Raw genomic sequence first — 24603 nt, 5'->3', positions numbered from 1 at the left:
CATAGTAAAAATCTATTCCTTTCGAACTGAGATGACCTAGTAAGAAAGACTGTTTTTCTCAACTTCACTTTTTAAAAAAAATCTCCAAAGTTTTACTTTGGACACGTATTTATTGACACTAGAGTGTCAGCTTTAAAAAGGCACAGTTGCTTCTTAAAAAAGAACTGTCTACTTACTGAAATTTTGACACACCTGCTCTGCCACTTATCTGGCACATCTGCTCAATATTCCATCCACTGGGCAAACACCACCATACAGCTTAATCTATTTTCAAGGAAATTCCTTTGTAGAACCCCCCTCTCCTCCGCCCCCAGCTTTCCCTGATCTATCCGCATAGCCTTGTAATAAACACAGTGACCATTACACTGTAAGGGGAGAGGAGGGAGGTGAGTTACTGGGATAATAAAAACATTTAACACATGAGGAGACGGAAGTTAAAACATAAAGGTAAGTCCCTGGACGTATTCACAGTCACACTCGAGTTCCCTGAAAAAGTTATGGTCAATGATCTCTGAACGGTTTCTTCATATTCTGGGAGCAGGTGTGACATCCTCCACTGAGAACATGCCTTCCTTCAGTCAGGGTGGCTCCTCTCCAGCAGTAAGTCTCCAAAATAAACAGGACACCTCAACACTCTAAGAATCTGGTGAGTTCAGGGCAGATGGTACTCAGTTAATCTAAGGTCTCCATCTGCTTTCATATAACCAAACAGGAGGATCCAAAAACAAAGAATTCGGGGACTTCCCTGGTGGTCCAGTGGCTAAGACTCCAAGCTCCCAATGCAGGGGGCCTGGGTTCAGTCCCTGGCAGGCAACTAGATCCCACATGCTGCAACGAAGAGTTCGCATGCCACAACTAAGATCCGAGACAGCAAATAAATAAAAATAAAGTAAAATCAATCAATTAAAAACCAGAATTCAATACACTCAGCTGTATATCTAACATCACCAAATAATTTATTTGAAATCAGAATTAAAAGAACATTTGACAGCTGTGAAATGTATATTTATTCTGTTACTTCTGGCCAGCTGAAAACTCATCTAGGACAAATTACCAGATCAAGTTTATTACTTCTTCAGGACTGTGGTTTCTCGACAACTTCAAACTTGGGGTCTAAAAAGAGGAAAGAAAGGTTCAAACTTAGCCATATTGCAATAAAGCATATTTTCTAAAAAACTTTAATATTTATCTCACCCGTCTTCCAATTTTTTAAAGAAACATCTATATGTAAATGTAACTTAAGATTTATTTAGGACTTACAATGAACCAGGCTCTATGAATTTACATATATTACATCATTTGACTACAGCTAAGACGACAGTATAATCTTACCCAAATGTCAGATGAGAAAACAGGGACCAGTTAACTATCCAGAATCACATAGCCCATAATGATACTGTCAGGCATTTGATTTTAGGTCCCCACCGTTTAACCTCTATGCTATGTGATCTCCTCCAGTGGCATTTACCCCAGAGCCTGCCACACATGCCACTGTCCTAACACATTCACACATTCAGTTCAGTCGCTCAGTCATGTCTGACTCTTGCACGCCATGCTTCCCTATCCATCACCAACTCCCGGAGCTTGCTCAAATTACATTCATGTGTAGTTGTCATTTAATCCTCCAAACAACCAATGTAAATATTCTCCACTTAAAATAATCTCAGTGAATCTGTGATTACAAAGACTTACCTTCAAATGTGAAGTTAGGGAACGTATTCATGTCTGCTTTACCATACATTTGCTTAAGCTTAAAAAGCTCCCGGTCTAGGTCCTGCTGATACTCTGGGCCAGCATCAACAGGTCCTCCAGATGTCCTGTAGTGTACATGACCAAGTAAAGATGTATTTTAAGCATTAGTTTACAGAAACAAAATTAAGTTTCACAGACCTTCCAAGCGTAGAGAAGAGCAGACTTTTCTGAAAGGTAACAGGTATTTCAATTTGAATGTAACCTCCAACAATTTTAAATATGAGGGTTCACACAAATGACGCGACTTCAAACAAAACATTCAAGGTCTGTCAGTATTATTAAAAGTCAGAATCTCTCAGCGTCTGAGCAAACATAAAGTGTAATGGCTAAGTCTATGGGCTTGGGGTGAATAACTGCTTGTTTCATTGTCAGTTCTACCATCTAGTTACTGTGTGAACTACAGCAAGGCATGAAGCACTCTAAACTCTAGTTTCTACACCGACAACTCAAAAGTCTTACCTGACGGTGCTGAGAGAATTAAGAGATTGTGTACGTGTACCACTTATGGACCAGTGCAGTTATCTACTATCACTACGCTTTAAATCAAACACCACTGAAAGGTTTAAGTCTCTGTAAGAGCCGCCTATCAAAGAAGCAAATTACTTCCTATCCTCAGAGGTTTTACCATTTAGAAGAAAAAAAAAAAAAAAAACATTTATAAACATTTATGCTGAGAAGCAGTCAGGGGATAACCTTTAAAGGCACAGTTTAACAAAAAGCTACTAGAGGTGAGGGCTCACTTTTGCTAAGCTAAACAGGGAGATTTCATTTTAAAAAGGTGGCATTTGTGACAAACCATGCATTTGGGTCATTGTAATTTTAGACATTCTAAGACTCAAAAGCAAAGATGAGAAGGTAGGAAAGCACTGGCTGTATGTGGGGAATGCTAAGCAGCCTAGATGGAAAAGCTAGCAGGACCCAGATCACAGGAGGCCCAGAATGTAAAGCCTGGATGTCTGTATTTTGTTTGCTAAGCAATAAAATGACAAAGAGTTGTGCTTTGTAAAGATAAACACAGCATCATGGACCAGCTGGGCTTCCCTGGTGGCTCAGATGGTAGTCTGCCGGCAATGCAGGAGACCTGGGTTTGATCCCTGGGTTGGGAAGATCCCCTGGAGAAGGGATACCCACTAAAGTGCTTGGAGACTCCCCATGGACAGACAAGCCTGGCAGGCTATATAGTCCATGGGGTCGAAGAGTTGGAAACAACTGAGAGATTTTCACTTCACGGACCAGCAACAGGCCAATTAGACCTAATTAACTATTTGTACAAATTCTTGTTTGTCATAATGTTATTGTCTGCTTATCAATGAACAATATAACAAAAAAAATCGTACGTGAAAATTCCATCAAGGCTAGTATTTTCACCTATGCCTATGATAAAAGCATAGGATCTTATTTGGTATTTCCACAAAAAAAATACTGAGCCAGCTCTAATTTAAGAACTTGTTAATGATGTTTCTTGTCATGGACTCCGTTTTCTTCTCTATCAGCATGTACAAGAGAAATTTTCTATGATAACAGAATGCTTTGTGTCTGTGCTGTCTAACATGGTAACCACTAGCCATATCTGGTATTGAGCACCAGAAATGTGGCTAAAAGGTAAATGAGGAACTGAATTTTTATTTATACTCAATTAGAATTTGAACAGTCACATGTGGATAACAGCCACAGAAATATATAGCGCAGTTCTAGATAGAGCCTTCAACCAGATACTTTGATGACTGATGATCATTATCCAGTTCTTGGATCCACAAACTTTTGGAAACATTACTCTTCCATGCCACCTTTCAAAATGTACCAGCTAGAAAAGAGGATTCCTTCCAAGAAGTTCCCCAAACACTGAATGTGTCACTACCTTATCATTTAACCTACTTTACCTCCTATTATATTTACTTGCTTACAAACTTTGTACCCTCGTAGACTTGAAAAATACTATGGAAATGCAAAAATGGCTTCTTTCTTTCTAGCCCACCACTCTCAATAGTCCAGTGCTCTGCATACGATAGGCAACTAAATAAAACAAAACTCTGAACTGATCTATGTTACTTTCCCAAAGATTTGACAGTTAAGTTTGATAAAAGCTAAAGTCATCAATCACCTTCAAAACTGTATGCTTCTGTAATTAGGTTTTCCCTGGACTTGCTTTATGCCATTTCAGAGTCCTTTGATAGTCCCAGAAATATATTAACTATGGAAGTAATGTTAAAGAAAAAATGCTGTGCTTATACATTTCTTCCCAAATCAATTTAGTGGTCCCAAGATCACTAAATTGAGAGTTAAGAATATTCTGAGTATATTTTCCCCATAATTAGTTTTATGACCTTAGCATAATCACTGTCTAAGGGGCTTGATTTTCTCAAATATGGTTCCTAAATGATTTCCAAGATCCTGGTATGGATCTTATATGAATTGTATGGATCTTGTATGGTATACTTGTATGAATTGACTCCAGTTTATAATAAATGACATTACAGTGGGGATATATCTAAAATGGCATTAGATTTAATGCAATTCTCCCTGGGAATTCATAAAACTTGAGACTTAAAAAAAAAATCAAGGTCCTCATCTTTTTCTTTTGGAGCAGCTAATGAGCCTGTACCACAGGGATCAACTCAGTGAAGGTCTTAGACACTCTGAAACGCCAAGTAATTTTTTTACCATCTCAAAACTTACATACTTTGAATATGCACAGTAACACCAAAGTCAACGATCTACCCACTTACTGTCGCTTAGTTCTATATTCTCTAATCTTGTCCACGAAGAGTTTCTGCACAGGATCAAGCTCCTTATTAAATGCCACTGCTGTAACACCAATGTTCCTCCTCAAAGAGACTGAGATTGCAGACTGAACAACAGAGGACAACCTGAAGAGTCTCTGAAGAATCATGGTGATCCTGTTATTGGAAATAAGAACCAGCATGGGAAGATACATTAAGATAGATATAGTTGTAAAACCCCTGTAGAAGTGTTACAGTGGGTACCTAATTCTACTAAGTGCTACAGAACTTACCAGAACTCAGCGAATACTAAGAACAGTCACCTGACCAAAGATCCCTTTCCCTCTCTACCCCTCACTGCAAGTGTTTTGTTTCTCAAGCAAAAGGCCCTGGGATCTAGCAGCAGTTCAGAATCACTCAGGCCTGCATGCACCTCCACTAGGTCAGATGCAGAAAGAAAGCACAAAATCTGGGATGGGGTGTTTCTTCTCCACGAACTTTTTAGTCTTGACTGCCCACCCTCAGCAGAGAGACAGTAATACTGGTTCCCAAATTAGCCTACCAGGTTCCCCTGACTCCCTCAAAAGGCAAAAAGGGATATAAGCAGGGAGCCTGGAGACAGCTGCCTCAGCCTCAGTTTGCATTTCACAGGCCCACAGGGAGAGAAGTATATAGCGCAGTTATACGCTCTCCTGGTGGTACAGCTGTAGGATTCCAGGCATTCACGAATACTGTAGAAACCAGATCTGAGTCCAAAAGAACCAGCAAGAAAAAACAGCAAGGGAGTCAAACAAAACAAAACAAAACAACACAACACACACACAAGGGAGTCCACCAACAAGAGAGGGAAAATCAAGCAGTACCACCTCATCAATGAAAGAGAATTTGTGAGAAAGCCTGAATTTTAAGGACTTAAAGACCTCTAAGTTCTTAGACTTCCTGAAGCTAAATTACATGATTTCCTAACTAAAAAATTATAGTATGTATATTACAGGATGATCTCAGTTGAGAACTTACTTAAGTGTCTTGAAAAGATCTAACATAAAAGTATCACTTATATGCAAGCAGGAATTCCAAAAGAAAAAGAATAAGGAGATCACAGAAAAATTAGAAGAAATTGCCCCAGATTAATAAAAGGCTGACCAAGCCATGTTGGAATGATAGAGTCACACTTCGATACAGCCTGGTAAAACTTCTGAACCTTACAGTAAAACCCCAACACACTAACATGATTCCCCAGGCTTCCCAAATGAATTAAACAAGCACCGAACTGTTAAATTATAACGCTACTGCTCAAAGTGTGGTCTGAGGACTGTCGGTAGTACTGTGTTACTGCTCCACTGTAGTATCAAAATTGGGAATAAGCATTTAGAAACTTTTACAGCAATCTGACAGAGTAATACCTGCAGAATTCAATAGTGAAAGTGAAAGTCGCTCAGTCTCGTCCAACTCTTTGTGGCCCCATGGACTATACAGTCCATGGAATTCTCCAGGCCAGAATACTGGAGTGGGTAGCCTTTCCCTTCTCCAGGATCTTCCAAACCCAGGTCTCCCACATTGCAGGTGGACTCTTTACCAGCTGATCCACAAGGGAAGCAATTAAGAGTTCATATTTTGTGTCTCCATGTTTTGACTTTCATCTACTAAATTTTCCAGTAATTCATTTTTACTGGATTCTTCAAAGATATCCACAAGGGCTAGGGGGAAAGTGGCCCTTTACTAGTGAGAGTTGGAAAGCATTAAGCCAGAAGACTGAAGAGTGGCACTGCAGTTCTCTAAGCGCAGTGGGGATGTCCCACAGGAAATGCCTGGCAATGTCTGAAGACATTTTTGGTTGTCCTGACAGGGGGAATGTTACTAGCCTCTAGTGGGTAAAAACCAGGATGCTCCCAAAATCCTATAACAAAACAACAATAGCAGCCTCCCCACAACAAAGAAATATTTGGTTCAAAACGTCAATAGTGCCAGGGAAGCCCATGAACTAGCACATAAAAGACTATCAAAATAAATCCTACCATCTACCATACTTCACCTACAGGATGAAAGAAAACTATGTGAATGACCTTAAGGTGCTACTTGGAGGAGGCAATGGCACCTCACTCCAGTACTCTTGCCTGGAAGATCCCTGGGATGGAGGAGCCTGGTGGGCTGCAGTCCATGGGGTCGCTAAGAGTCGGACTTGACTGAACGACTTCACTTTCACTTTTCACTTTCATGCATTGGAGAAGGAAATGGCAACCCACTCATGTTCTTGCCTGGAGAATCCCAGGGACAGCGGAGCCTGGTGGACTGCCGTCTATGGGGTCGCACAGAGTCGGACACGACTGAAGCAACTTAGCAGCAAGGTGCTACTTCCCTGGCGGCTCAGATGTAAAGAACCTGCCTGCAATGCAGGAGACCCGGGTTTCATCCCTGGGTGGGGAAGATCCCCTGGAGAAGGGAATGGCAACCCCCTCCAGTATTCTTGCATGAAGAATCCGACGGAGAGAGGAGCCTGTGGGCTACAGTCCATGGAGTCACAAAGAGTCGGGGACACAACTGAGCGACCAACACCCAAGGTGCTACTTAATATCATTCTCACTTTACAGATACAGAAACTGTGGCTTAGAGGTAAGTACCCGATCCCAGGTTACACAACAGAATCTGACAGGACACAAATACATTTTTAAAATTGTGCAACTCAGTGTATACTTTCCCTTTTGGCAACATAAACACAAACAACATTCCCCAATAGGGTCACCGTAACATCTGTTCAGACCTAGGTATTCTGCTAAGTACTTCCATACATATTCTCTTCTGGTACCCTTACAGCAATCCTGTTAAGAAACAGAGCAAAATATTCTTAAGCCTCCTTCACAGATAGTAAGACAGTGTGCAAGACAGTTTATTAATGATCCCCAAATCACACCTAATTGAGCATGGTTTTCTTACTGAATTCCAAACCTATACATCAACACCTCTCATCCCTTCAGAAGTCTTATCTTGCTCTCAAACTCATCTAAAAAAGGAACACATAATCTCACTATCAAAACTTGTTCCTTCTCCTCTGTTTCATTTTTTCCCCCGACGATTTAATATCTATTGAGAAATATACACGTCATTACACAAATAGGTATTGACGTGTCCGACTCTTTACGACCCCATGGACTGCAGCCCACCAGGCTCTTCCATCCATGGAATTGTCTAGGCAAGAGTACTGGAGTGGGTTGCCGTGTCCTTCTCCAGGGGATCTTCCCGACCCGGGGATCAAATCCGGGTCTCCCGCATTGCGGGCAGACATTTTACCGTCTGAGCCACCAGGAAATCCAAATATGTATACAGAGTATCAACTATGATTAAGTCCTCCATTCGAGTACTATGCGAGGCCACGCACGCCAGCTATGACAGGGATTGGACAAACGCAAAGAAATTGGGGAATGCAATAGCTAGAAAAGAACACAGCATAAGAGGCCCTGTGCTGAGAGGGAGCATGGCTCTCCCGTTTACAGTGATGACTGGCCAGTCCAAGGTTAGTGCTTTCCTCCAGGAAACAGGGATGTAAAACAAGAGCTGCTTAACCAAGTTTCAGCACTACCAACATTTTAGGACGCCATTTAGGTGGCGTCCAAACTTTTAAGATGACTATTGTCTTTTTCTCTCAAGTTCTATGCCTAAATAGTTCAGAACCACCTCCCACGCTTCCGGGATCAGCAGGCCTGGCTGCAGACCGGCCCTGCGGACATGATATGACCTTGGGCTGCCCCAGACGGGCTGCAAGTCCACGAAGCGCCAGCCTCCCTACCGCCCGCGCCACCCTGAGAGCCAGGCTGGCGCTCAGAGCGGGATTGTCTCGCTCCTTATTCAATCTACAGCAAACTTCAAGGCCGAAAGGCGCCGAGGTCGAAAATGACCCCGGGCCAGGCCGTGAAGGCGCCCCGGGATACAAGGTTGCTCTCTTTTCCAGCGTCCTAGAGGGAAAAGGGCATCCCAGACTTTGTGAAGAAACCCAGAACCCAAGTCCCAAGAGGCCACGTAAGTCCAGTTACCCTCCCAGTCACCTTGCACTCAGTGCCGAGCCGCCAGCCACCGCCGCCGCCGCCCCGTGCTACTTCCGGCCCTGGCTCCGCCCCCACCCGCCTATCCGCCATCGCAATGCATTATGGGCCGCCGTTTCAGACGGTCGACGCTCACCGGACAGGAAGCGTCTCGGAGACACTGCGACCGGACGGCTCTAGGTGAGACAGAAGCCAAACAGGAGGAGGAAGTGGAGGGTAAGTGCTTCCGGGTCCTCTAGTGACGCCTCCGCCATCTTTCCTTCGCCCAACTTGACCCGCTCTCTTCTTCCCTCTCGGAAACCGTGTGGTTTACGCATGCGCCATTGGACTGGCCTGTCCCCTAGTTCAGTCCCCCCGGCCCCGAGTCAGCGTCCTATTCCTTGGTTGACGGGGGAGAGGGGGTGTTTGTTGGGGTATACGATTGTGCAAAATGACAGTGTAAAACAAAGCGAACTGGGGCGTTGCTGCTGCATTGTGCCTCGTGAGCCTCCGTTGCCTCAGGCGTCCGTTTCGCGCAACCTGCTGGGAGTTGTAGTCCCGGACCCGGGGGTGCCTGGGAGGCGGGAGGGGGGTGGTTGGAGTTTCTCTGCGCCGTTTTCGCGGGAAGGGCCCAGGGGCCTCCCACTTCGAGTCGTGGGAGCTGCGGGTCTTACCCGGAGAGACGCTGCACGTCGAGCCCGCGCCGCTGCGCTTCTCAGCCGGCTCTGGAGCGCGGGCGGGGGCGACGGGGCCGAATCCGGAGCGGGTGAGTGCGGCCGCGGGGGAGGAAGAGAGCGCGGGCCCGCGCGGGCCGGCTTCGTTCCGGGGCCTTCTCCCCCACCGCGGCCCCCCCGCGGCCGCCTCTGTGTTTTGTTTCCGCTGGTCCCCGGCGCTGTGACTCCCATTTCCGTTCGTGGAGACTTGAGGGAGCCGGGTGGGGAGGGGCGGGGGAGGCTGTGCGGGGAGGGGCGGGGGGCGCGCGGCGCGGGGCTCCGCGAGGTCGCGCGCCCCCGGGGCCCGGGTAGTTCCTGTCACCTCTCGCCGCCCCCTCCCCGCCCTGTGACCCTGCTCGGCTGTCCGCCGTGCTTCGCAGCCGCCGCGGTCGGAATCACCTGATCCCGACGCCCCTGGGATCTCACAGGACGATGCCATATCGATCTTCTTGCCAACTCAGCGATGCGCTCTCCCTTCCCGTCCAGTGGTCTTTCTAAAATTGTCTTGCAGTTGCGTTAAAGCCATCTGTTTAATGTTTGGGACATTGGGTTTCTTTTAAAAACGAGGAAGTGAAACGAGAAAACGATGGGTTACTGTAGCTTGTCAGCTTTTTAAGTTTGCTTTTGCAGGCTGGAAGATAAGCCAACAACGTCTTTGTGGTTAGGAATCCCAGTTTGATTAGGTTAACGGCAGGGAGGACCACGCCTAATGTTGCACTGCAAGAGATTAGTGATTTAGAAAGACTCGCGGTAGTTCTGAGTCGTGGAGGCAGCAAAGGTTTAGAAGGGTCCACGTAAGCAAAGAACTGGGCAGGGATAACGTTCTTAGGTATTGTATTGTCTTAATGTCAAAAGAAACTGGGTCAACTAGTTCGAAAGTGGAGGGAACAATAAGTTCTCTCTGTCGTAGGATTTGATCCAAGCTTTCCAGCCTTAATTATTTTCAGACAAATTCTGACGCTAGATGGATTTATGTCAGTTTTACCTGGATTGCGTTTACAGGAGCAGTGACATGAGGCATATATCATCTTAAAATAAGAATCTAAATAATGAGCTAGGTGTTTAATGGAGGAGCAGGTGGAGGCTGAACAATTAAAACTGTCGACTTGTCTCCTTCCAACTTTTGTTTATAAAACTTCAAGTCTAAAGGAAAATTCAGAAAATTATACACTGAAATTGTACAAGGTACACCGTCACCCCCAGAGACACCACGTTTGCCACACTTTTTCCACACTTGCTTTCTCTCTGGGTGTATACACACAGATGTCTGTGTTTACTTTTTCTTAGCTATTGACTTTTATCTTTAAAAAATGTCTTTTTTCTCAGAATATTTAATAGTATTTTTTTACTTGAGAAAAACTCCCAGATTACATTTGTGTTTATCCTTCATTTACTTACTGTCCTTCACTATGAAAAATTATTCTAAACTCTAATAATGTGCTCCAATGGAGAATAATCCTCAAATTTATCTGTGGCTTTAAAAGATAGTGGTAAATATAACTATTTTAAAGAATACTAGCCTTTCCTGGAATTTTTAGTTAAATATAAATTTGTATTGTTTTGTGAAGTGTTCTGAACGCAGGTTAGGTTTAATCCAGGAAAAACCAGTGTCAAGGGACATTTTCCTGTGTGGAAAGTCTCCAAGTAATGCTGTCTTCTCCATTTTCTTAAGTATTGACATAGAATCCTGGGCAGTTGGCTCAAGGAGAAGAGCTAAGACCCACTCAAGCATTGACGGCAAAGATTTGGACAGCTTGCCAAATGTCTCCATTGCTTTAGGCTAAATTTAGATAATTGAGAAAGAATATCAGTTCAGAGATTTAAGTAACACAGTGTTTTCCAAAAGTGTATTGGATTCATCGCCGCCCACCCCCACCCTGGCTTTGGCACCTTTTAGAGTCTGATCTCTAACTTTTTTGAAAGATCACAATATAAATTTCTTTTAACAACTCTCTCTTAGTGCTTCTGTCAAAAGGTGTGCCAAGTATCCCTGTTGATCAAAGCCCTTAGGGCCATTTCTCTGGTAATTACAGAAAACTGGATTCATCTTTTGGTGGGTGTGAGACAAAAGACACAACCAAGCCAAAGATCAGAAGAGATTTATTACTTAGAGCAAGAAGAACACTGGGGGATCTTTCCCAAAGCAGCAAAATTGGGAAAAGTCTTAAGCTAAGGGTACATGCATATTTATGAAGGAGCTTGAAGAGGCGAGTTCAAGATAGGATTGGGGCAGAGGTTGACAGCAACCAAGCTTTAGTTGATTGAAGTCACAAAGGTCAGAAAAGATCAATATTATCATCCTTTGGGTTATAGTTGATCTAGTGGTTGCCACTAGAGGAGGGTTTAAATTCTGCAGAGCAGCTCAAGAAAGTGCTTCAGGCTAATCTTTACCATGGAAACAGAACCTGGAGTTTTTATACTGATTTGCTATCTTTGCTATTGTTATTCCTTAAGAGCATTATTACTGAGATCTATTCAAGGGTAAGCATTGTGGTTAGGCTTAGATCTCAAAATGGCTTAGGACAAAAATGACTTCTGTTTGTCAAAAGCCATGCCTGATTCTTCTTTTCTGGGGACCTTCTACCCTATCTGCTTACAGTGCTTTCTTTTTTTTTTTTTTAATTGTTTACTTGAATTTTATTGGTCATGCTGCATGACCTGTGGGATATTAGTTCCCTGACTAGGGCTGGAAACCATGCCCCCTACATTGGAAGCATGGAACTTTAATCACTGGACCACCAGGGAAATTCCTAGAGTTCTTTCTGCTTTTCTGAAGTCCCTAGAAAATTCACTCATTTTAAAAGTTGGTTATGGAAATGGGAGTGGGCTTGCTCGTGGACCCTGAAAGATAAAACAGAAATGACCCTTTTAAATGCTGTCCTGCTATAATATAAGCCTTAGTCCATTTCTCACCTTTTTTGGTACGGTTTTTATGCTTTGTGTGTGTGTGTTCTTTATCTCCTTGTTTCTGACTGTTACTAAAGTTCCGTAGTGTGCGCTGCTTCCACCTTTTCTTGTGTCTGCAGTACTCTTATCACGGGTTCGTGTATTGGCTCCTGCTTTCAGCTGTCTCCAGCAAAGCTACCCTTAACATACTATTATCAATCACTGTGAGAATGTCTCTGGAATGCTTATCTAAGGGCAAGATTGCTGGGTCATAGGTATAATCACTTTATTTGAGCAAGTGCTGCTAGCTGTTTCTCCAGAGTAGTCAGTCCTGTCTGTCTTCCATCAGCAGAGGTAGGATCCCTGTGCTCCAAGGTCCCTGCTGCTCCTCTTTTCAGTATTCAGCATTCTGATCTTTGCCACACACACACACAGAATAAGGTGAATAGCTTGAACGTGAGCATCTCCTCGTGTCCTTAGCCATTTTGGTTTCCCTTTAGGTGAGTTTCCTTCTTTACCTACTTTGCTAATTTGTTCTGACTTTTGGGGGATTATTATCAACTTGTTCACTGTGTATTCCAGTTATTACTTGCTTATCATATATGGATATTAGAAATGTCTTTCTCTACTCTATATCCTGTCTACCATCTTAACTTTTATGTAATGAAATTATCAATTTTTTTCTTATGATATATGTTTTTGGAATTTTAAGAAATGAATGCTTTTTTAAGAAATTAATCCTTTTTTATCCACAAGAAAAATTCCTCCACTTTCTTCTATTAGTTTTATAGCTTTACCTTTCACATTTAAGTCATCTAGATTTCTGGAGTCAATTATGTGGTGTGAAATGGTTCTTATCAGTCTGTTCAGTCACTCAGTTGTGTCTGACTCGTTGCGACCTCATGGACTGCAGCACACCAGGCCTCCCTGTCCATCACCAACTCCCGGAGTTCACTCAAACTCATGTCTGTTGAGTCGGTGATGGCATCCAACCATCTTCTCCTCTGTTGTCCCCCTCTCCTCTTGCTTTCAGTCTTTCCCAGCATCAGGGTATTTTCCAATGAGTCAGCTCTTTGCATCAGGTGTTCAAAGTATTGGAGCTTTCAGCATCTGTCCTTCCAGTGAATATTCAGGACTGATTTCCTTTAGGAGTGACTGGTTTGATCACCTTACAGTAAGGGATTCTCAAGAGTATTCTCCAACACCACAGTTCAAAAGCATCAATTCTTTGGCACTCAGCTTTCTTTATAGTCCAACTCTCATACAACTACTGGAAAAACCATAGCTTTGACTAGACGGACCTTTGTCAGAAAAGTAATGTCTTTGCTTTTTAATATGCTGTCTAGATTGGTCATAGCTTTTCTTCCAAGGAGCAAGCATCTTTTAATTTTATGACTGCAGTCACCACCTACAGTGATTTTGGAGCCCAAGAAAATAAAATTTGTCATTGTTTCCATTGTTTCCCCATCTGTTTGCCATGAAGTGATGGGACCGGATGCCATAATCTTTGTTTTTTGAATTGAGTTTTAAGCCAGCTTTTTCACTCTCCTCTTTAACTTTCATCAGGAGGCTCTTTAGTTCCTCTTCACTTTCTGCCATAAGGAAGTGAATTTGAGGTTATTGTGTATCATCTGTGTATTTGAGGTTATTGATATTTCTCCTGGCAATCTTGATTGCAGCTTGTGCCTCACCCAGCCCAGCATTTTGCATGATGTACTCTGCATATAAGTTAAATAAGCAGGGTGACAATATACAGCCTTGATGTACCCCTTTCCCAATTTGGAACCAGTCTATTGTTCCATGTCCAGTTGTAACTTGCCTTTTGACTTGCATACAGATTTCTCAGGGGGCAAATAAGGTGGTCTGGTATTCCAATATCTAAGAATTTTTCACAGTTTGTTGTGATCTACACAGTCAAAGGCTTTGGCATAATCAATAAAGCAGAAGTAGGTGTTTTTCTTTAATTCTCTTGCTTTTTCTATGATCCAGTGGATGTTGGCAGTTTGGATCCCTGGATCTTCCTGAGCCAGGGATTGAACCCAGGTCTCCCTCATTGCAGGCAGATTCTTTACCAGCTAAGCCCCAAGGGAAGCCCAAGAATTCTGGAGTGGGTAGCCTATCCCTTCTCCAGCATATCTTCCCAACACAGGAATTGAACCAAAGTCTCCTGCATTGCAGGTGGGTTCTTTACCAACTGAGGTATCAGGGAAGTCCAAAAATGGCAGCTGTTTGAAATACAGGAGCCCCAAGGATCTGCTCATAGGTGAAAGTTGCTCAGTTGTGTCCGACTCTTTGCAACCCCATGGGCTGTCTTTACAGTCCATGGAATTCTCCAGGCCAGAATACTGGATTGGTTAAGCTCTTCCCTTCTCCAGGGGATCTTCCCAACCCAGGGATCGAACCCAAGTCTCCCGGATTGCAGGCAGATTCTTTACCAGCTGAGCCACCAAGGAAGCCTCTTTGGTTGTTATAACATTCATTTATTAAACACACTTTAATACAGTGCCTACAAAAGGAGCGGCACTGTTCAAAGTTCTGTGTATACATCTGTCAACAAACACGCCTTCCCAGGTGAGCTTATGCTAGTCTAGAAGGTCGGTCCCTACTGGGTTACTGCCACCAGTGTTTTGCTTTAGTGCTCCTGTTGAATTCCACAGTTTTAACACATAGTGTCAGTTAAGAAATAGGCTTTATGAAGAAAGGAAAGACTGACTAGGCTGTGGTCAGCAAGAAAGGAAAACAAAAGCCCTTCATTCTTCTGTCATCCCAAACAAAACCTGCTGGGGCCTAGGCATTCCGCTGGACGTGCATGATGCGTATCTGTTCCAGTGGGGAGCCCCATCCTCTTATTATTCTTTCTTGTTATAAAGGAGCTGTGAGAGGAGCCTTTATAATGAGGGAGAAATCAGATCATTTTTGTACCGGAAAGTCTAGATTCGGATGCCAGAATTTAGAGACTAAGTTATCAGAAAACCAGCTCCCCAGTAGTTGGAGATTTTTGGACCTGAGGAGAGTTACAACCTTCTCTAAAGTGGGAAAGAAGACTTACTAGTTTCCTAGAACTACAGTAACAAATTACTACAAACTTAGTGGCTTGAAAACACCAACTTACTATCATAACGTTCTTGAAGTCAAAAGTCTGAAATGGGTCATTCTGGGCTAAAATCACATGTTGGCAGAGTTGTGTTTCTTCTGGAAGCTCTGGGGGGAGGGTCTGTCTCCTTTCTTTTTCGAAATTTTAGAGACTGCCTGTCTTCCTTGTATTCTGGCTCTTTTTTTTTTTTCATCTTCAAAGCCAATCACAGCCAGTCAGTCATCCTCACTTTGAATCTTTCTGGATCTCTCTAGATTCTTCCTCTCTTAATGATTCTTGTGGTTTCACTGGACTCACCTGGATAATCAAGGATGATCTCTGTATTTTAAGGTCAGCTGATTAGTAAATGTCCCAAGAAGCACAGTGGTAAAGAATCTTGTCTGCCAGTGCAGGAGATGCAGGAGATGTGAGTTCACTCCCTGGGTCTGAAGATCCCCTGGAGGAAGAAATGGCAACCCACTCCAATATTCCTGCCTGGGAAATTCCACGGACAGAGGAGTCTGGCAGGCTAGAGTCCATGGGGTCTCTAATAGTCAGACCCAACTGACTGACTGAGCACGCACAACAACCTGTAACTTACAGCATTAACACCTTGGAAATGGCCATAAAGGAATGCCAACATATGCAGCTATTTTATACATTACTTAGCATTTTATAAAATTATAACATTTTTGTATTGATAGTGCAAATGGTACAGAATAGCACATAATGTATCAATGGTACAAAAATCAATGGAAGCTTAACGTCGTAAGTAAAAATTTTACATGCGAGAATTAAAAACTGATGTAATAGTTTGATTAAAAGGTATAAAACCACATCTGAAAAATAATCATAAAGAATTCTAGTGTGTAATCAGGGCAGTAATTCACATATCTATGATTTTGTTACTTTATTTTGCCATTTGAGAATATTGTACTGGCATGTATAAGGTATGTAATTTGTAACATAAATCATAGCTTGGGTTAATTTTTAATTGGCTAATTTTTAATTTAGCTTACTCTGTCAATAGTGGTTTATAGTAAACTCTGCTAATAAAGTACAGCTTTTTAGCTGGACAGTTGTACATTTTTCAACTCCATGTTGATCCCCCTCATCCCCTCCAAGCTGTGTGGCATGTGATTAGTATCTTAGTTCCCTCACCAGGGATCAGACTCACATGCCCTGCAGTGTGAGTGCAGAGTCCTAACCACTGGGAATTCCCATGTTGATTTTTAAGGTGCAGGTTTAAATCTGTTATTAAGACTGAACTGCTGTAATAATCGACATGCCTTTCACTTGATTTTGAAGTAATCTTGTTGACTGAGACTAGGGTCAAAAACATCCCAGTAAATCCAAGGGAATGATATTGATGTCATGGCAGACTGGTAAACACCATTTAAACAAAAACTGGTTTATAAATATTGCTTGTGGATTTTCTTTTCTATGTGAGGATTGCGTCCTCCTCTTCTGCTTACCCTCAGGTTTTATTTGATTTGGGTCTTTACTTCTTGTGTAACGTGTCTGCTTATGCATTTCAGAATGTCTTAAAATTTAACTCTTGTAGGGCTGAACTTTTGAAATACTTCAGCCATGACGAAAAGAGAAGCAGAGGAGCTGATAGAAATCGAGATTGATGGAACAGAGAAAGCAGAGTGCACAGAAGAAAGGTTGGTATTTTTTAAATTTACTACTTTTTATAAACATGCCTAATTAAAATAAGAATAGCCAAGTTCTTTGAGGACCTTTTTTTTTTCCCTCCCAACTGACCTCAGCATTTTGAGGGATAATGTATTGTCTTTTTCCTCTGACTTGATGGCTTTGTAGCTGGGAGGAAAAGATAGTTTTAAACTAAAGATGGTAGTAAGCATAGCTAATAATGGTCAAGCAGTTGATCGTGGTGGTTTCTACTCTTCAGGCACTGTTGGATTCTTTTTCCTTTTGTCAGTGCTGATTTCTTTTATTTCAGTAAGAGTTTAATTCACAGCCTGAACTAGTTACAAATAGTAACTATCAGGAGTACATCAGTAAATGAGACTCTAATCTGCCCTGGTAGAGACTACGTGATATTTGAAGAAGCACACAGCTGTATGAGCCATCAGGCAGGCAGGCAGGCAGTTCAGTTGCTTAGTCATGTCTGACTCTTTGCGACCGCAGGGACTGCAGCACACCAGGCCTCCCTATCCATCACCAACTCCCAGAGCTTGCTCAAACTCATGCCCATCGAGTCAGTGATGCTATCCAACCATCTCGTCCTCTGTCGTCCCCTTCTCCTGCCCTCAAATCTTTACCAGCATCAGGGTCTTTTCCAATGAGTCAGATCTTTGCATCAGGTAGCCAGAGTATTGGAGCTTCAGCTTTAGCATCAGTCCTTCCAGTGAATATTCAGTACTGATTTCCTTTAGGATTGACCGGTTTGATCTCCTTGCAGTCCTTGGACTGAAAGACTCTCAAGAGTCTCCTTCAACACCACAGTTCAAAAGCATCAATTCTTCGGTGCTCAGCTTTCTTTATAGTTCAACTCTCACATCCATACATGACTACTGGAAAAACCATAGCTTTGACTAGACGAACCTTTGTCAGCAAAGTCATATCTCTGCTTTTTAATAAGCTGTCTAGGTTGGTCATGAGCCATCATAGTACTAAGCATATAGAGAAGTGAAAGGTGTTAGTTTTTGGTATAGGAATAGAATACTGTTACTCCATTAAGGAAGGTGGGCAGTGGTAATGAGTTCAGGATCCAAGGAGAGAATATGACTGAAAAGAGGGATTTAGGAGTCAAGAAGGACAAGGAAGGTAATGATTAATGGTCCTAGTTTACTCTGGAAAGCAGGAGCTGAGATAATGTACTAAAAGTAAGAGGGGCTGAAGAGTGGTACAAAACTTCAGTAGAGTAACAGAGGTTTAGAAGAACTCCAGTGGGAATAGACAGATTACTAAGGTTGAGTAGCTTGCTGAATGTTGAGCGTACAGCTGAGATGAAAGACCTGAAATTGTTTAGAAATTGTTATTTTATTGTGGTAAGAACATTTAACAGTATCTGCCCTCAGTAAATTTTTAAGTGTACCGTACAGTATTGTCAGCTATAGGCACAATCTTGTGCAATAGATCTTTTGCAACTTTTCTGTCTTGCATAATTGAGATTTTTGTGCCAGTTAATTAGCAGCTCTTCTGCCCTGAGGCCATGATTACTCATGAAGCCATGGTTACTCAGGCCGCCTCATCTACTCAGGCAAGATGTCTTGCTCTAGCTCAAAATACAAACCTCGTTTTAGTGCCCCCCACCCTGTCCTCTCCCATCATGCCCTGGCATGGAAACGTATTCTTGGCCAAAAAGGTCTAAAATACCAGGAGACATTAAGTTTTGAATGGAGCTTTTCAGCATGTTTGATTATGCTATTTTCTCCAGCAGAAGAAACAATAGGCTATATGTATATGCATACATATACTTATTTATGGAGCACTTTACTCCAGAACTTTGCAGCTTAAAACACCCAACAGTTATTCTTGCACCGAGTTTCTCAGAGTCGGAAGCCTCTCATCCAGTCAGTTAGCTGCTTGGTTCTGGCTCAGAGACTCTCAAGAGCTTGCAGTTAAGCTGTCTGTCTGGGCTACAGTCATCTGAAGTGTTGGCTGATGGTAGCATATCTGTTTCTAAAATCACTCATAAGACTGGTGACAGGACCATTCACTTTCTCAGCACATGGGCTTCTGTGTAGGGCTGCTCGCCACATGGCGGCTGGCTTTCCCTAAAGCAAATGGTCGGAGGGAGCGTTCACCACAGTGTCTTTAAATAAGCTAATCTAAGAAGCAGTACTTGTATCACTGTGCCATAGTCCTTTGGTCACACAGTCTAGCCTTGGGACAGTTTGTGAGGGAACTGTAAAAAGCTGTAAATATTAGAAGGTGAGGATCGTTTGAGCTGTCTTGAAGCCTGACATGAATATATTTATGTTTTTGTATACACATATATGTATAAATGATCCACAGAGTGTAGTTTTTACTGTTTGACTTCATAGAGAAAACCTTTGTTGATGTCTCGTGTAAGGTTGATAGTTAGTGTGATTGTAGCTACTGTTGACCTGGGGAGTAGCTATGTGAAGCAGGCAGTTAGAGCTGTCTAGTTGTAGCAGAGTGCTGTGCAGGAATGTCGATCCAGTGATGTGAGATCATCCACATTTTCTCAAGGGAAATTGGTAATCAGATTTTTTTATATGGATCTCCCAAGGTTTAAATGATGGCAACAGAATATTAAAAAATGTTTTAAATGTTGAGCCTATGTAAAATTGGTCCTTAAAAATCTGTATTAAAGTGACATCTGACTCTTGTAAAGATTATTGTTACCAAAAAAAAGAAATATATAGCCCACTCTGCTATAGCTGGAAGAATTGGTGAAAATATTTACATAGGCAAAAGACCCAATTAATCTACCTTAACAAATAGTAATAATAATAAAATGTTTATTATTTTAAAATAGTTTTTTTTCAGTCATGAGTGGTCTGTTTTATAAATTTTAAGTTTTAGGAATTTAGGCCACATATATTCACTGAATATTATGTATTTATTGAATTATACGTGGAATTTATGTGAAAATGTAACGACAAATTTTTAAGAACACACTTTTTGACAACTGTGAGATTTAAACCATATTTAAATTAAATATGTGAAACTTGATTGAATTGTAGATTTACCAATTCAGCAAATACTTACTGGTATCTACTTTCCATTTGGCCTCAAGTAAGGATTCACAAAAGATATGTAGAATTACTTACCGAAGATTTTACTCTTAAGGAACTTAACGGTTTTTTGTAGAACTTAGAATATGAAGTAAAAATGCAAAAGAGCACATAGAGAGTTTTAAAGGAAGAATATAACTTTTTAAGGTGAATCTAGACCGATTATAACCAGTAGTTTTCAGATTAGATTAGATGGAAAATATTTTATATAACCTGTATTTTCATATCTTATAACTTGTGTTATTGTATTGATTTTGGGAAGTAGAGCTACCATACAAGTTTTGAGGAGACTTTTTATATTCCTTTCTGAGCCTGAAATTCTTCAAAATAACTTGGAAATATAAATGCAGACATTTCCCCTTAAATATTTTAGTGTAAGCAATATTAGTATGCACATACACACACACGTACATGTGTGTGTGTGTGTGTGTGTGTGTGTATGATGTGGTCTATTTGCAAAGGTGCCTTAAATTTCAAGCTTGCATTTCTTTGTGTAATGTGGTTCGTTATTAAGTTTGGCAACACTAGTTGATGATGAGCCTACCACTATGAAAGGTGTCTGTGCAGAAATGAGTTTCAAAGACCAGAAATGTGTTTTGGAATTGAATTTTGTTTTGAACATATTGTTGGGTTAATATCCAGGGTAAGAAGGTAATTGTTAACCATTACATTCTTTAACACTGGGCCCTCTAACACTGTATTCTTCAGCATTGTAGAACAGACCTACACTCCAGCTGAATGTGTAAGTCAGGCCATAGACATCAATGAGCCAATAGGCAATTTAAAGAAACTACTAGAACCAAGACTACAGTGTTCTTTGGATGCTCACGAAATTTGCCTGCAAGATATCCAGGTATTATTATTTTCTTTTTGAGATTTGTATTTCAGCATTTATGTCTGCATTAGAAATGGCTTTGTTGTGACTATTGGCCTTTTCTAACTATAGCCTTTATCTCCCCTTTCTCTCCATTTGACCTATATTTTTATAAAATGTAAGCATTTAGAAATAGAGTTCTTTCAGAAACATTTCTTCCATTTAGAATTATTTTTCAAAGATTGAGTAATAAATCAAACTTTCCTTTTTCACCTGGACAAATATAAAATGAGAAGTTTAAATACAGTTTAATTAGAGCTTCAACGTAGTGAGAAGCACATTGACTTTGAAAGTTGAAAAACTGTACCCTCACATCCTGTTTCTTACTAACTTTTAACTTGTTTGTACATTCGTTTCCTCCTTTTTTAGATTTTTGACCAAATGAGTTTATATTCCTTTCCATCTGTGTTTGCTCCAGTAGTAAATTTTGGATAAAAATTTAAATACCACTATATGTATATATCTCGGAGATTGTTGCAATAGAAGTTTACCTGTGGTAGTATAATAATAATATGTTTGTAGCATATTTATAGTCATGTTTTATGGTATTTTTTTCAAGAAAGGGAGTATTTTTATGTATAAAAGGTAGTTGCCTATATAGGGTTGCTCAAATAGTTTCTTCAGACCTTTCTTGAACATATGAATAAGTACTAGGGATTTATTTTGTTTTTCTAATGCTGTATTACGTAAATCATGTCATCTTTTTGAATGTTTGGTTTGGCTTATTCTTCACTTCTCCTCCCTCTGCTTTGTATTATAGCTATTCCACAAATCAGAACTTCTGCCTTAGTTTTTTAAAAATTCAAATCATGTATCTCCTCTATTTTTAAATAAGATACTGATGTAGAATAAGTTGAAATGTTTTGATGAAATTTGTGAATTTTAGTTGTCATCTAACCATACTTTTTTTCCCCAGCAAGCTAATAAATATTAGGGGAGGAGAGGAGGGAAGTTGCTCTTCTAAAGAGAATATATGTGAGTCTAATAATATTGTGATTTAAGGTTTTTCTTCTCTCAGCTGTGAATTAACATAATTCATAGGGGTGAATTAACATAATCTTTTTGAACAGTAACTTAGTATTTAGTGTCTTAATGTTGAATGTGAAATATTTAGCAGCTTTCCTCAAGGAATTTTCTTAAGTGCTCCCCTCAGTGAGCAAATGCGTACATTGCATAGCTGTGCGGAAAGTAAAAACATCTCAAATGATCCAAAAATTGGATTCTGTTGATTAGAATTCAAGGCAGCCATTAAAAATAACTGAACCAGGGCTTCCCTGGTGGTCCAGTGGTTAAGACGCCACACCTCCACTGCAGGGGATGTTCCCTTGTCGGGGAAGTTCTGCATGCTGTGAGGTGCAGCCAAAAAATAAACTGGTGATCTAGAGTTATATGGTTGTAAGACATTTCTAAATTATCTCATTCTTCACAGCAGTCTTTGAAGTTGGCATATTCTTAATCATAATCTGCAGATGTAGCAACTGAGATTTAAATTAAATAATTTGCCCCGTGTAGTGGGGTGCATTGGAATTTGAACCGAGGCCTATTATAAATATAGAACTCTCTTCACTTGTTTGAGGCTGACTTAGGAAAGTTTTCCTTGCATAATTCAGTGTCACTGGACTTATCTTGTTTTTTCTTACGGGTAAAATTAAGGGGAATTTGGACTCTTTACTTGTCTTTTAGCTCTGACATTTGTTGCTGCTCTTATAATACCTGACCTATATAAAATGAAAGTTTTAACCTGCAAAGTAGCCAGCCTATCATAGGATAAATATTGGTTCAAGGGATCAAATAAATATTGGTTGAAAGGATCAAACCTGGGCCATAGCAGTGATAGAGCTAAATCCTAACCACTAGGCCCCCAGGGAATTGTGCTGGAGAAAGCTCTTGAGAATCCCTTGGACAGCAAGGAAATCAAACCAGTCAATCCTAAAGGAAACTGACCCTGAATATTCATTGGAAGGACTGACGCTGAAGCTAAAACTAATACTTTGACCACCTGTGCAAAGAGCTGATTCATTGGAAATACCTTGATGCTGGGAAAGATTGAAGGCAGGAGGAGAAGAGGGCAACAGAGGATGACGGTTGGATGGCATCATCAACTCAATGGACATGAGTTTGAGCAAAGTCTGGGAGAAGTGAAGTGAAGGACAGGGAGGCCTGGTGTGCTGCAGTCCACGGGGGAACAGAGTGGCACAGGGCTGAGCGCCTGAATAACAGTGCACCGGGCCTTGCCTCCCATGTCCTCAGCCTGCCTTTTTGTCCGTGGAAAAAACTTTAGCCAAAGAATAAGTTTAATCAGAGAAGAAGAAAATGAAGAAACAAAGGAAAACAGTCATGACAAAACAAAAATAATTTAGTCACTAAGCAAAGTCAAGGACCTTTAGTTCTTTCTCAAGGGCTATCATATCCTATGAGCTGTCTTCTAGATACTAAAACCGCCACCAGGTGGAAGAAGTTTAACTACATGATGACCAGACTGTAGCCACACCAGAAGCTGCCACAATTCCAAAAATTGGCCTTAAGAAAATGGGAACAGACTGACCCTGGAACTAAGATTAACTGTACTTAAAACAACCAAGATGATACTGGTCATACCACCAATGTCCAATTTCAGGATGACTATCAGAGCTGACTGTACTATTTTTGCATGTAGCCCTCTCCTTCCATCTATAAAAGCTCTTGCCCACTGATTGTCAGTGCAGGGGAGTCAGCCTTTGGATAGGAGTCTGCTCCCCACCAATTGCCAGCCTCCCAAATAAAGCAAACTTTCCTTACCACCAATAAATAAATAAATGAATATTGGTTGAATAAGTGGGAATATGCATAATTTATAGTATTGTAGAATTCAGAACTAGCTTTGCATCTAGGGCATTTTTCATTTCTTCCTGTCTCCCTTCCTCCCTTCAAAAAGAATATGAGGATAGCAACTTCTGTTCTCCGTATCATTTAAAGCAAACACAGTTGGAGTCAGAATGCTTGCCACTTGTGTAATACAAATACAAATGCTTTTATATTTTCAGATAAGTGCTGACTTTAAAGCTGATGAACAACAATTGAGTTGCGCTTCTCTAAGGAATATGACCCAAGATCAAATACCATGCTTGAGTTTTGTCCTTGTGCCAGCTCTTACTGAACTAGCTAGTGTGCTCAGTACTTGAGAATCCTGTTTCAGAGCTACACAGGCTTTAGCTTCTAGTGGATAATACCATTACCAGTGTCTACTAGAGAGGGGAGAAATCTCAGGAGAATTTTTAGCAAAATGTCATACAGAGATGGTTGTATTAAGGAGTGAAGCTGCCACGTTTGACCTGTCTGCCTGCAGGGTTACACAGTTTGCCTTGTCTCTATTTAAGTTACATGCAGTCACTTAAGATTTTAGGTTTTATGTGTATGACGTTTTTCATTTTAGAAAATACGTTTGTACCATGATTCCCATATTGGCTGAATTCTAAGAATAAGAGTGGGAGGAGTTTGTATCTCCAGCTGTATGTATACACAGAAATATACCTTATTCAAAATAATTTAACAGAAGCATGTTTTTAAACTTAATAAAATATCCAGAAGTCAGAAGTTCTTTTTGCCATTTGTGTGAAATACATTCAAAAGCACTGATACTGAAAGGTAAAGAACTGTGACTAAAGATATTCATAGCTAGATCAGACAGTATGATTGTAAGTCCTTTAACTTTGTTAACTTCATGATCAGAAATTAATTAACCCTGATCTTAAATGTATATCCTTGGTTATGAAGAGATCTGGCAAGAAGTAGATAAATAAATTTGTATAAATTGTCCCCACTAATAAAAAACCCTTGCTTATTCATGGCAGATAACTGCA

General features: G+C 41.1%; 2 protein-coding genes across 6 annotated transcripts in view; one reads left to right on the top strand and one right to left on the bottom strand.

The window, feature by feature from the left end:
• Nucleotides 1-944: 944 nt before the first annotated feature.
• On the bottom strand, nucleotides 945-9277 carry ATP5PF (ATP synthase peripheral stalk subunit F6). Of its 5 annotated transcripts, none has more exons than XM_068965700.1 (4): nucleotides 9160-9277; nucleotides 4479-4649; nucleotides 1693-1817; nucleotides 945-1113 (listed from the first exon to the last, which is right to left on the bottom strand). In XM_068965700.1, exons 2-4 carry the CDS (start codon nucleotides 4640-4642, stop codon nucleotides 1076-1078), a joined length of 327 nt encoding a protein of 108 aa, XP_068821801.1. In that variant the 5' UTR covers nucleotides 4643-4649; nucleotides 9160-9277; the 3' UTR covers nucleotides 945-1075. The 5 variants fall into 5 exon arrangements, with proteins under 5 accessions (XP_068821801.1, XP_068821794.1, XP_068821787.1 ...); XM_068965693.1 differs by lacking the exon at nucleotides 9160-9277 and adding an exon at nucleotides 8643-8690; XM_068965686.1 differs by lacking the exon at nucleotides 9160-9277 and adding an exon at nucleotides 8510-8633.
• GABPA (GA binding protein transcription factor subunit alpha) overlaps nucleotides 9125-24603 on the top strand; it is a 39897-nt gene continuing 24418 nt past the window's right edge. The window contains exons 1-3 of the mRNA XM_068965659.1: nucleotides 9125-9251; nucleotides 16722-16824; nucleotides 20599-20743. Of these exons, the coding sequence (XP_068821760.1) occupies nucleotides 16748-16824; nucleotides 20599-20743 (222 nt within the window). The 5' untranslated portion in view covers nucleotides 9125-9251; nucleotides 16722-16747. The remainder of the gene's footprint in view (nucleotides 9252-16721; nucleotides 16825-20598; nucleotides 20744-24603) is intronic.

The sequence above is a fragment of the Capricornis sumatraensis genome, chromosome 1 (genome assembly GCF_032405125.1).
Source record: "Capricornis sumatraensis isolate serow.1 chromosome 1, serow.2, whole genome shotgun sequence".
In the NCBI taxonomy this organism is placed as follows: domain Eukaryota; kingdom Metazoa; phylum Chordata; class Mammalia; order Artiodactyla; family Bovidae; genus Capricornis; species Capricornis sumatraensis.
The sequence above is the reverse complement of the archived record's forward strand: the minus strand, read 5'-3'. Positions and strand labels throughout refer to the sequence as shown.